The sequence below is a fragment of the Magnolia sinica genome, chromosome 3, assembly GCF_029962835.1.
Source record: "Magnolia sinica isolate HGM2019 chromosome 3, MsV1, whole genome shotgun sequence".
Lineage (NCBI taxonomy): Eukaryota > Viridiplantae > Streptophyta > Magnoliopsida > Magnoliales > Magnoliaceae > Magnolia > Magnolia sinica.
In genome coordinates, this window is record NC_080575.1 from 92165625 (window position 1) to 92179486 (window position 13862).

Consider the following 13862-nt stretch of genomic DNA (forward strand, 5'->3'; position numbering starts at 1 on the left):
AGGCTCCTCGACGGCGCAGGACATCAAGCATGACAATGGCTCTCCTCTGGGCTTGGTAATGAACTGGAACTGTGGCAAGCCGGGTATAGAGAATGTGACAATCCTCGTGAAACAGTCTAACACGGCATGGTACTCGGCAAGCCAATCCATGGCCAAGATAACGTCGAAGTCTAACATCGGCAGCACAAATAGATCGGCGGGCAAAAAGATATCACAAACCAAAACCGAGCAAGATGAATAGAAATGGCCCAATACTGTGGTCTTCCCTAAAGGCGTCAATACGGTCAACCCCTCGCGAGCAGACTCTGTCGGCAATCCAGTCGAATGACAAAATTTCTCGAACATGAATGAATGCGATGCACCGAAATCAAACAATACACGTACATATATGCGGAGACGAAAAAATTACCCTCAATGACTCCTCCAGATGATTGCGAATCCTACTGAGCCGCATAGAACCTAGCCTAAGCTGGTTAGGGAGGTGCCTGTCCCCTCTAAGGTCCCTAGTGCTGCTGCTGGCTCTACGGCAGCCTATACTGCTGTCTCTGCTGCTACTGGGGTCTCGGCGGCTAAGGTGGCTGTGGACGCTGCTGATGGGGTCGCTGCTGTGTTGGAGGCTGCTGCGGTGCTCTCGGTTGCTGCTATGAAGGCTACTGTGGTGCTCTCGGCGGCTGGAGATGAGGGCGAGGGCACTCAGACAGGCGGTGCCCTGTCCCACCACATCCAAAATAAGCCCTTATAAACGGCTGCTGGGGTGGTGCTGGAGGTGCTGCTGGGGCTACTGGTGCTCTAGCAGGTGGATGACTCATGTACCTCTGTGGTCGTCGATGCTACTGGGAGCTATTGGAGGGGGCCTGACTCTTTCGATTTTGACCCCTCCTCTGATCTCGGTCGCTCTGCGAGCCGGTCCACTCAGTCTTGTAAATCTGGGTCCTCCGCATTACCGCCTAAAAAGTTGGGAGCTTATGCCCAATCACACGGCCTCGAAGACCGTAACATAAGCCGTTCTTAAAACGGTGGGCCTTCCACCCCTCATCATCAATCATATATAGCGCGAACCTTGATAGCGCCACAAAATGTGCCGCGTACTGCGCCACGGTCATGTCCCCCTACACCAGAGTCTCGAACTTCAGTGCTCTCTGACGTCGTATGTGGTCGGGGAAGTACTGTTCCTCGAATCGGTCGATAAAGTTATCCGACATCCAGACATAATCAGGTCCTGCGATGCGGGTAACGGAGGTCCACCAGTGCTCGGCCTCTCCCTGGAAAAGAAATACTGCCAACCGGACTCGCTGCTCGGTCCTATATGACATGGTATCAAAGATCTTCTCCACATCAGAGTGTCATCTCTCATCTGCAGTCGGATCTGGCTCGCCCTAGAAACGCGAAGGATCAAGCTGTCTGAACTCTCGAAGAAGGGCACTCGCGCGCTCCTGCTCAGCTTGGGTTGGAGAAACAACTGGACGCCTGCCCTGCCCCTGGAGCACAGCAGTCACAGCCTGTAACATCTGCTGTAACTGCGAGGTACTTACAAGCACGGTCGGATTAACACCGGCATCAGGTGGAAGAACGTCATCCTCAGGCAGGGGAGCAGGGATCTCTGGCGGTGGAATGAGAGGCGCAGGTGGTAAAGCTGGAGCCTCGGGTGGTGGAGCGGGTGCACTCGGGTCACTCTCTTGGGCGGCATATCCTATAGGAAAGAACAATGACGCCAATCAACCTTGAGAATGACACATTAGGGAACTCAAACGGAATGTTTCGCACTCGGAACTTAATCGTCCTAAACTCATAGCAAATATGTGATGTCATTCTCGATTATTCCCAAGTTATGCTCTGATACCAACTTCTGGCATGCCCCGAACTCAAAAATCGGGCTCACAAAATTTTCGATTGCCGAATCCAGCGCCTATAGCCTCCGTAGTACCCCATTCTCGGCTCCCGGCACCCAAACGCCAAGTTCCAATCTTGGGATGCTACAATGAGGATTTCTAATCATCAATTTGATTTGTAATGAGCATAACCACAAGCATAACCCACGAACAATAACCACAAGAACACCATCACAAAGAGAGAGAGAGAGAGAAATATACGGTGAGATAGAGGGACCCCACCAATATGGGCCCCTCTTAATTAAATCACATATATCAAAGTGGGTCCCACCAACAAGTGGGCCCTAAAATCAAAAATAACGGTAAATCACCTACCCTACTAGCCTCTTTCTTGGTCACTTAGCCTCCTTAGCTCCAATGCTCAACGTTTAACGGTGGATGATGGAACTTTGATGGTGGGGATGAGAGATGAGAGGGTGGGCCACACTTGGCTTTTGGGAAGAGTTGGAGAGGCTTGGATGTTTGGGGTTCTTAGTTGCTTGGAAGATTTGAGAATGAGAGAGAGAGTGAGGTGATGGGAATGATAAGAGGTAATGGAGTGATGGGTTTGTTTGAAAATTTTGTAAAAAGGTATAGTTGTGGTTGAAATTGTGTAAAGGGGAATGGTGAGGTGGAGAGAGAGTGGACTTTTGAAAAAAGTAGGGATGGGTTGCTTGTACTTAGGGCATGGTGTGTACTTGACATTGATTGATGGGACATATCATAGAGATTCCCTCGATATTCGTAACGCACGGCGTTTCTTCAGAATCAACACAGGCCCACACCTCCTGGCTTGGACATCGGTTCAGTGCGCGAGTCGCGGCGTTGGAACCACAGCCACGGCGTGGTCGCTATGATACAAGTTTCGGTTCGAACTGACTTTGGTATGCGGGACCTAGTTTAGGATCGTGCACAAACGTTAGATACGGTGCGAAGGTTGTCAAAATTCGACCGGAAGGACCACAAAAGCATAAGGAATGGTACGGACTAGGGTACAGGTCTTATAGTAGTTGTTATGGGTCATGGTTGTCATGTTATATGGGTCGTGGTTGTCGTGGGTCATAGTCGTCGTGTTATATGGGTCGTGGCTTTCATGTGATATGGGTCGCGATTGTTACATGTTCACTTCCTTTACTACCAAATGAAAGGATAGCCATTAGTACAATAGCTTAAGACCCACAATAGGGTGATCTATTTCGTCCACCTTGTCGGCCTGCTCGCTGTGGGCCTAAAATGACACGACAAGAAGGATGGGCGGCACGGATTATGCACATACATTAATGTGGGCCCCACAAGTTTGGTACTTGCCCATGCGTAAAAAAAGGTTACGTACACATCACTTTATTGGCATTAAATACAACGTAACTTCTTATTCCCTAGAAAACCGTACACCTACCGAAACAAGGAAAGGGCATTTTGGTCCTCACCACATTTACAACCACAACCCATATAACATGACCACCACAACCTATATAACATGACAACTATGATTCCCATATTATAATGGTAACAGTGGCACCCACGACCCATGACAACCACGACCTATATAATATAACAATCACGACTCATAGAACCACGACCCATACAACATGACAACTACAACCCACCACTATGTATGTGTTTCATCCATGCCGCCCATACTTTTTGCCATGTCATTTTAGGACTAGGACCCAAATATCAGCTCGATCCAGTTCTCGTGTGGCCCACATAATAAAAAATAATGGTGACTGTTGAAAGTTTCTAGGCTCATTGTGATGTTTGTTAGAAGTGAACATTGCCCAAGTTAGGACTTTTGGGCCCACGCCGAGCTGGCCGACAAGGTGGATGGATCGGATCACCCCATTGTGGGCCTTAAGCTATGATACTAATGGTTTGATATAAAAGAAATTGAACACGTTGAAAACCACGATGCATACAACATGACAACCACGACCCATATAACATGGCAACACGACCCATGTAAACCACGACCCAAATGGGCCGCAATTGTATGGATTGAAGTTTTCATGTTATATGGTCTCAGTTGTATGGATCACAGTTGTCCTCTTATATGGGTCTCAGTTATCCTGTTATATGGGTCGCGGTCACGGTTGTCCTGTTATTTAGGTCACAGTTTTCCTGTTATATGGTTCACAGTTGTACGGATTGCAGTTATCCTATTATATGGGTCGCAGTTATCCTGTTATATGGGTCGCGATCGTAGTTGTCCTATTCTTTGGGTCGCAGTTATCCTGTTATATGGGTCGTGGTTTTATGGATCGCAGTTGTCATGTTATATGGGTCGCAGTTATCCTATTATATGGGTCGCAGTCGCAGTTGTCCTGTTATTTGGGTCGCAGTTGTATGGATCACAGTTGTCATGCTATATGTGTCGCAGTTATCCTGTTATATGGGTCGCGGTCACAGTTGTCCTATTATTTGAGTCGCAGTTTTCCTGTTATATGGGTCGCAGTTATATGGATCGCAGTTGTCATGTTATATGGGTCGCAGTTATCCTGTTATATGGGTCATGGTTGTCATGGGTAGTGGTTATCCAATTACCATTGTTTTCCTGTGGTGTGGTCCACTTGAGATTTATATCCCTCTCATTTTTTGTATAAACCTCTAAAATAATCTATAAAATGGATGAACGGAATGGATGTAACACATACATCATAGTGGGCCCATAGAGCACCGACCACCAGCCATGGGGCTGTTAGCAGCGGGGAGTAGCCAATCCGTTTCCATCCCGAATACGGATGTGGATCAGAGGAAGCGAATTGTCTGGTATACCTCATACCAGCTATATAGTTGTTGTATTGAAGGTAGCAAGTTATGTGTGCCTAATCATGAGGTATATGTTATATCCAAACCGTTCATTCATTTGGTGAGTTCGTCTTAAGGCTTGATATGAAAAATAAGACAGATCTAACATATAACATGACAACCACGACCCAATTAACATGACAACCACGACCTATATAATATGACAATCACGACTCATATCACATGAGAACCACGACCCATTTAATATGATAACTACGACATATTTAACATGACAATCACGACGCATATAACATGACAACCACAACCCATGACAACTACGACCCTTACCATATAACAACCACGACCCATATAACGTGACAACCACGACCATGACAACCACGACCCATATAATATGACAACCATGACTCATGATAACTACGATCTATATAACATAACAACTACGACCCATATAACATGACAACTACGACCCATGACAACCACAATCCATTTTTAATAGTGTAAATGGATCGAAGGCTACAGATTAAGGTCATGGTATGCTCCAATTGATCTTTGGATATACTTCAATTTTGGGCTCAACCCCTTAAATTAGATGGAAAAATGGATGGATGGCGTGCATAGACAACATGCATTTAAGGTGGACCCAACCGAGTACTCAATTCGATTTCCTCTCTCGCGAGCAACTTATACCAAGAAAGAAAAAAAAGAAAAACGGGTCAAGCACACTCTTACCTCATGACAACCACGTACGACCATTTCCTCTTGAAAACCATGACCCATATAACATGGCAACCACGACCCATACCTAGGTCGTGGTTGTAATGTAGTAAGGGTCGTGATTGTAATATAGTAAGGGTCATAATTCTCATGTTATATAGGTCGTGGTTGTCATGGGTCATAGTTTTCCCAAGTTGCGGTTGTTACATGTTCACTTCATTTACTACCAAATGAAAGGAGAGTCATTGGTACATTAGCCTGAGGCCAACAATGGAGAGATCTGTTTCGTCCGTCTTGTCGGTCAACTCGGCGTGGGCCCAAAAAGTCCTGACTTGGGCAGTGTCCACTTCTAACAAACATCACGGTAAGCCTGAAAAGTTTCAACAACGGGTTTCATTGTTACCATTATTTTCTATTATGTGACCCACACGAGCTCTGGATTAGGCTGATATTTAGGCCGTAGCCCTAAAATGACACGGTAAAAAGGATGGACGGAATGGATCATACACATACATCAATATGGGGCCCACGAGTTTAGTCCTTGCCCACGCACAAAAGAGGTTCCGTACACATCACTTTACTAGCATTAAATACTATGTAACTTTTTAGTCCCAAAAAACTATGTAACTACTGAACCAAGGTTACGGTTATTTTGGTACAGATAAATTCTAAGAGATGACAAAAGGCCCTTCTAAGAGTACACGGAGTGTTGTAGCGTTACAGGTATTTTACGCTGCCTTGGAGGCAATTACGGTCAATTTCCCTTTTCAGATACAACTAACCTAGCACGTCGAAATCCCATCAATGAAATAACGTGTGCAATGACGTCAGAGAACTAAGAAAGGGAGCGTTCGCTCACCCATCAGCACAGATCGTAGATGTAATGTATCCAAACCGTCAAAACAGTCAGGTTCACTCTATGTGCAGCGTTTCGTCAAAAATAGATGTGATTAGATGATCTTGACCTTTGATCAATGGACTTTCACCCCTTGAATTCAGGCTTTGGACTTGTTGCTGTCTCAACCGTACAAAAGAAGCCCACCAATTGGGCGGTTAGAATCATCCTTTCAAGTGTGATTTTTGGGTTGTCGTACATCCAAGACGGGCCCACCATGTGGTCGGTTAATGGTTTAATTTACTACTTGTGTGCGACGTTGCAGCTTGGCTGTCCGCCACACACTTCATACTGCTGACTCTGTTCAACGGTCCCTGGTTCTTGCCGAGGGTAAGCAACAAGAACAAGGATATAATCCATTACCCAAAGATTCGCATGGGCTTTAAGTTTATACAAGTGGGTCCCATGATTAAGTCATCCGGAGAGTTGGCCTATCGTCGCCCACCGCGTATGGACCACACCCCCAATAGCTCCAAGATCAAAAGATGCTACCCATCTATATCGGCCCTTCTTCGGTTGAATCTGGACCATTGCTTTATTTCTCCAGTGACCATCTATTGGCAAGCTTCAAATTAAGATCAAGATAGCCTTACCGAGGATGTTTATCCAGATCTAATCCGGTCATCTAGTAGGTTCCATGGTGTAGGTTTCTTACCCGAAACTCAAACCAATCCAATGGTTGGGTGGACCTCCCATTAAAAAGAGAAAAGATAAGAAAAGAAACGGACGATCAAAAAAGTGTCCAACTGTCCAAGGAATCAACATTATTCTTATCTCTATTGTTGCATATAGAACTCCTCCCATTAACACGACTTGCAATAAACCCCCACAAACATATAGAGAAGTTGTGTTCAAGAAATGGGTAAGGGAGAGACAGCTTATAGAACCCATGTTCTACTCCTTCCATACCCAGCTCAAGGCCACATAAATCCCATATTGCAATTCGCTAAACGCTTAGTCTCCAAAGGAATCAAGGCCACCCTAGTCACCACAATCTTCATCTCCAACACAGTCCAATTCGACACTGGTTCCGTCGGCATCGAGCTCATCTCCGACGGGTGGGACCAAGGTGGCTTCAGAGAAGCGGGGTCTGTCAAGGACTATCTCGAGCGGTTGGAATCAGTTTGCTCGCGAGCTTTAACCGAGCTCATCGAGAAGTTAGACCGTTCAGGCGACACCGTCAGTTGCCTTATCTATGATTCCTTCTTCGCCTGGGCCCTGGATGTAGCCAAACGGTGCAGCCTATCTGGGGCTGCGTTCTTCACTCAGTCGTGCATCGTCAATTCCATCTACTACCATGTGTACAATGGCAATCTGACTGTCCCATTTGAAGACAAGACCATTCGATTGCCGGGGCTTCCGCCACTGGAAATTCAGGACATGCCATCCTTTTTCTCAGTGCCCGGATCTTACCCGGCCTACTTGGCAATGGTTTTGAACCAGTTATCTAATGTGGAGAAAGCGGACTGGGTCCTTTTGAACACATTCCACAAGCTAGAAGCCGAGGTGGGTGTTGCGAATTTTTAAGGTTAACCATATATACATGGTGTGTTTCCATCATGAGTTTAGAGTCCGAAGAGTCCTGTTCGACTTGTGGATCGAGTTCACTCTGACTTAGTCGACCCACAATCTGGTTCTAGACAACAAGTGAAACCGAGTCGGCCGAGTCTGTCTCTCTAAAACTCATTGTGTAAGGGCATCCAAATCTGTCCATCATGTGTGCCCTTTAGTGCTCTCTTTCAATCCCAAAAATTCAGGTGATTCAAAACTTAGGTGAGCCTCACTATAGGGAACAGCTGGGATGCTGAAGACCACCACTGAAAACCTTCATATTGTATGCAGGTTCCATAGTTCTTTTTTTTTTTTTTTTTTTTTTTTAAAAATATGACATCTAACCCATTCATAAGATGCATCAAATCATCAGGATGAATCGACATCAGAAAACATCAGGACATTCCAAAACGTGGGTGAGCCACAACACATGATTTTAGAGCCTTTAAGCTTTATTTTGCATGGTACGGCCCGCCAGAGTTATTTATTTATTTATTATACCGACTCGAATTTTGGAAACCACTGGTATAAGAAAGGGGCAGAACCTGATGAACAGATTGAATGTATCCAAAACATAGAGGTGGCACCCATACATCGATTTATATTGTAAGCTTTTCCTATAAATGCTTTTTATTGGATCCGGCCTTTTTCTCATGCATCCCACCTTTTGTTGCCCATTTCTTCAAAATATCATTTCAATCCCATGATGCTAACCATCCCATCAATTACTAGAGAGTAGACTAGAAAGGGTTTGATCAATGATCAAAACTGTCCATCATGTGGGGACCACCTTCAATTGCTAAGTGCGCCCAATTTTCCTAGAAATCCATTCTCCAGGTTAACTAAAAGATAGCATCGTGTTCCACCTAAAAACCAAACCAGTTTTTTGGGAAATAGTCTTGAGATGACAACCAAACAGCCCCATAATTTTACTAATAATACGATGTCTTGTGGTTATTGTTTCTTCCTCTTTGGATTAGCTACTATGTTTGCACTTTGTTAAAGTCTCTTGGTAATCCTCTAATGGCCGGAGCTTTTAGAGTAAATGGTTATTTGACATGGTATCGGAGGGAAAGGTGTTAAAGTCCCTTGATATACATTGATATACCATCCTTTAACAGCTCAAGCTTTTAGAGCAAGTGGTTATTTGACACACTTCTAACCATATTCACCTTCTTGTGAGATTCCGAGCAGGCAGTGGAGTGGATGGCAGGGATCTTGCGGGCAAGGACGATTGGACCGACACTTCCATCCATTTACCTGGACAAGCGGGTGGAAGGGGACAAAGATTACAACATTAATCTCACAAAAACGGACCACAGAACATGCATGAAATGGCTCGACGAGAGGGTGATTGGATCTGTTGTGTATGTCTCGTACGGTAGCCTATCCTCAGTAGGAGTGGACCACATGGAAGAACTTGCATGTGGTCTTAAAGGGAGTAACAAACACTTCTTATGGGTGGTGAGGGAGACAGAGAAGGAAAAGGTCCCTGAGAAATTTGCGGAGGAGACAGCAGAGATGGGGCTGATAGTGAGATGGTCTCCACAGCTAGAGGTGTTGGCTCACCAAGCTGTGGGGTGCTTTGTGACACATTGTGGGTGGAATTCCACACTAGAGGCATTGAGCTTGGGTGTGCCAATGGTGTGTGTACCCCAGTGGACGGACCAACCCACAAATGCCAAGTGTGTGGAGGATGTGTGGCGAGTGGGATTGAGGGCTAGGCTTGATGAGAAGGGGGTTGTGAGAAGGGAAGAGATGGAATTCTGTATAAGAGAAGTGATGGAAGGAGAGAGAGCGGAGGAGTTCAAGAGAAATGCTAGTAAATTGAGGGAGTGGGCTATAGAGGCTGTGGATGAAGGTGGTAGCTCAGATAAGAACATCGATGAATTTGTGGCCAGTCTTGTGAAAGGCTGACATTAGAGTGATTTATATGTCATTGTATGTGTGAAGCAGTGATATATTATGATATCACATATGTACGTGTTCATCATCGTTGTTAATTATCTTCATTATCATATTTGTTCCTCAAGCAATTTGGAGTCCAAACTGATAGGTTGGCAAGAATTTCCGTTGAGATCGATCGTTTTGTTTCCAAATTTTCTGAACGGCAACGCTAATTCCAGCAAAAGGCACTCCATTACCTTTGTTAACAAAGCGGGTTGCGTGTTGCCACTGCTTGGATGGACTTACTCCAGGCAATGGCTCTGTGGGGCCCACCATGATGTACGAGTTTTATTCATACCGTCCATCCATTTTTTTCAAGATTATTTTATGTTATAAGCACAAAAATGAGGCAAATCCAAGACTCAAGTGGACCACACGACAGGAAGCATCATTGTTAATGACAAGTGACAACCACCGTTGAAACCTATTCCTAGGGCCACTGTCATGTTTATATATTTTCCATCAAAACTATTGATAATGTCACACAAACATGGATGAGGTGAAAACGCAAATTTCTTTTATGAAAATTTTAATAATGGGTGTTCAAACCAAACTTGCAGTCCACTTTAGCCTTGGATCTATCTCATTTTTGGGCTCATACCCTTAAATGATCTATAAAGATGGATGAATGGCTTGTAGATATAAAACCGGCCATGCATCATGGTGGGTCCACAGATCCCCTGGCTTGACCGAGTCTGTCCAAGCATGAGCAGATGTTTGTTAAGCAACGCTTGGCAGGTAAAAAGTTTTCAAGATTTAAGATCGATTACTCAGCTCTCCTAGAGCTTACCCATGGAAAGCTAGGGACTAGAGGTTCTCAGTGGATGTGAATTACCGGTGCTAGCTCCTCTCTCACCCATACGATAGCAGGTCTACCACGAAATATGTATAACCCATCTAAGCCATGATAGTGGGCACACATTAAGGATCAGCAGGCCAATTAATAATTAGGTAAGGCTCATAGTTGAAATCAATCAATGGCTCAATTAATGCATAAGTTTGTCCTATCTAAAGGAAGGGTGTTTATGTCTAATTTAATCATGTCAGATTTAGTGACATGAGACAACAAAATCACAGTAAGAAATAAATGAATAATCTTTTCAACTGTTCTGAAGGCCATGACAAAATTTTATCGAATTTGAAATGTCATTAGTAATGCAAAATGGGTAAATCTAGTTGACAACTATGTCACATATCTTACTCACATGACAGATCGAATTGCCTACTCATCTTGGCTGACTCACGGTTAATAGTAGGTAAGAATCGAAATAGGGTTATGGCTAGTAATGGATTCAGCCGATGCACCGCAGTACATACATAAGAGATCCTTATCATGGAAACAATTTAAAGAGCTATGAAGTGACATCACAACACCAAGTTGGTCGATTTTGATGACACACAATCCACGTCCAAGTGGAAGAAAGGATAATTATTATCTCTTTTTTTTTTATAATTTTTTTTTAAAATAATAAGGTGGAACAGGTCTACCAAATTTTATAAATGAAAAAGATGCACATCCATTTGGGCGAGCCCCAACAAAAAGATTTGGGCCTCACCTATCGTATACAAGAACACCCTCGGACTAAGTAGAACGCATCACCAAAAGCAATCCAAGGACAACCAGGGGAAGCAGCTTGGGCGAAGCTGACGCCCCTACCCACCCAAACCAAAGAAATCAGGCTCGCAGGATACCCAGGCCCGCTTGGTCGAGAACCAAGGAGCCCCTAACACATCGAGGCAATTCTGACTGGGATTTATATAACTTGTTCTCACACCCTTCACTAGCCATCCTAACTAGAGCATCAGCCACTAAATTGCCCTCACGGAAGATATGCCTAAAAGAGATGCTGAGGGATCGGCTGATATGGCGAATGACCCCCATCCTATACCAAATGTTCCAGGGGCAATGAGCCAAGGAGTCGGAAGCTGCCCCCACCACCAGCTTAGAATCAGATTCCACGTCGATGTTGGAGAAGCCCAGCTTGCTGCATAAGACAATACCATCGAGCATTGCCTGGGCCTCCGCACTCGTGTTCGAGGCGAGGCCGTAATACTAATGAAATGCAAAAATTAGCCAGCCTTGATCATCCTTGCAAACTCCTCCTCCACCACTCTCCCCTGGGTTCCCTCGAGAAGATCTATCAACATTTAACTTGATCTGGTCCTAGCTTGGTCTAAGCCATTTGACTAAAACAGGTTTGACACCTGAAATCACTCTGGGCGTCTTAAGGCGAAGAGCATGGATAGTAGCAGTATCCTTGAGGGAATGGGATTCTTTGTCCATTATCGGGTTTCTAACTTCCTGCAACCATCTAAAAACCCGGGTTATGATCTTGCAAGCAGACATCTTAACACCTTTAAAGCGGGCAGCATTGCGGCTCAACCAAAGCTCCCAACAGATGAATGAGGGGGTCAGACCAAGTAACACCTTGAAACGAGATGTGAAAGATGCCTTCTGACCATAACCTGATTCTTTGGTGGATGGACTGATTGGGGATGAACAAGACATCAAAGACCCGAGAGAAGTGCAACCAGACTTCAGCGGCAATGATCCCCAAACAGAGGAGATGATCAGCATTTTCTACATTGTGGGGAAGGTGGTGTTGCTGCTGCCCTGGTGACGGGGGCTACAGACCGATTTGAATCTGCATAGAGGGATAGCCATTAGTGCTGAGAGGGGGGTCACGAACCAGGAACGTTGAAGGACGGGATGCTGAAATCGACCCTCTGTTTGGAGGGAGAAGTGGGGCTGAGATTGTGAGGGAGTGGGGGGGCAGGGGCCCCTGATTAGCGTCACCATCTAGAATATCGTTTGCCACCTCAGGAGCTTCCTCCAAGCTGTAACAGTCGCACCTAGAAGCCAAACTGACACCTGCAAATTGAACGGCAACATCCACAGGGACTGAGTACTATATAGTTTTCCACAGAAACATCCAGGGCTTCAGCGGGAGAAATTTATTCCAGGCCCACACAGTCCAACTGAGCCTAGGCCGATGCTACCTAATGTCGTGCCAAGCTGACTTCAGCGTGAACCTTCCCGACGCTGATAGGTCCCACGCTAAAATGTCATCCCTGCTAGACAGCGAGACAGGGTTGTCTCTCATTGACTGTATGGTTTGAGGAAGGAGGATGTCCTAGATGTCAAGGAGGCTGAATCTGCTAGAAGGAGAGAAGAAATCCTTCACCGTAGCGTCCTTGAGATGTAGCGGGATAGGGCCTAACGTTGTACCTGCTAAGAAACCCTCCCCAATCCAGTTTTGGGTCCAAAATTTAATATTTCCCTCACCTATGAGCCACCTCAAGTGAGAGATAGCAAATGGTAAGTTCCTGAGAATATCCTTCCATACAGTTGAGTTGGCCGCTAAATTCATGCCTCTGGAGTGAATAAGTTTGCCAATGTACTTTGCCGACATGAGCCTCGCCCATAGGGACCTCCCTTCTAAAAGATTTCTGCCTATTTTGATTCTGAAGGCACGCGACACATCCTCCATGCTTCTAATACTAAGCCCTCCTTTTGAAAAAGGGAGACAAATCTTCGACCACCTCAACCAATGCTTCTTCTTCTTCCCCTCTGCATTCCCCCAAAAGAAATTGGCTAGCCCCGATTCCAGAGACTTGCAAACCACTTTGGGGATGTTCATCGCTGACATGATATGGATAGGGATATTGAACAAAACATGTTTGATAAGAACCACTCTAGCTGTTGGGTTAAGGATTCTAGCTTTCCATCCCTCAATTCTGCCTAGGATCTTTTGAGCCAACGACATCATGAGCGAGGCCCAAACTTTACCTTTGATAAGAGGGATACCCAGGTATGTACAAGGAAAGATGGCCTGCTTGAAGCCCGTCAGATTCCTGATTTTCTGAACTTTGGCTAGGGACACTTTCTTAGGAACAATGAAGGAAGTTTTGGAGACAGTCACCTTCTGGCCGGACGCATTTTCATAATCGCCAATGAAATTAAGGATAATTATTATCTATGCATGGTGTCCTACAGAGAACTCTCACCCATGTAGTGGATTGAGAAAGTGTGCGCAACCAATGGCCAACCCATGATGAAAAACTAATACACATGGTGTTGTATGACAAGCAACAAATATTTATCGGCCTAGATAGTTATT

At 45.2% G+C, this 13862-nt stretch overlaps 1 protein-coding gene across 1 annotated transcript; it reads left to right on the top strand.

The window, feature by feature from the left end:
* The first annotated feature begins 7038 nt into the window (after positions 1–7038).
* On the top strand, positions 7039–9830 carry LOC131240229 (UDP-glycosyltransferase 74F2-like). The gene is made up of 2 exons (XM_058238358.1): positions 7039–7749; positions 8989–9830. Exons 1-2 carry the CDS (start codon positions 7102–7104, stop codon positions 9709–9711), a joined length of 1371 nt encoding a protein of 456 aa, XP_058094341.1. The 5' UTR covers positions 7039–7101; the 3' UTR covers positions 9712–9830.
* The last annotated feature ends 4032 nt before the right edge of the window (positions 9831–13862 follow it).

Excerpts from the sequence above, each read along its gene's own strand:
- LOC131240229 (XM_058238358.1), top strand. The coding sequence starts at position 7,102 with ATGGGTAAGGGAGAGACAGCTTATAGAACCCATGTTCTACTCCTTCCA. Across the intron at positions 7,750-8,988 it reads TCCACAAGCTAGAAGCCGAG|GCAGTGGAGTGGATGGCAGG; the intron begins GTGGGTGTTGCG and ends GATTCCGAGCAG.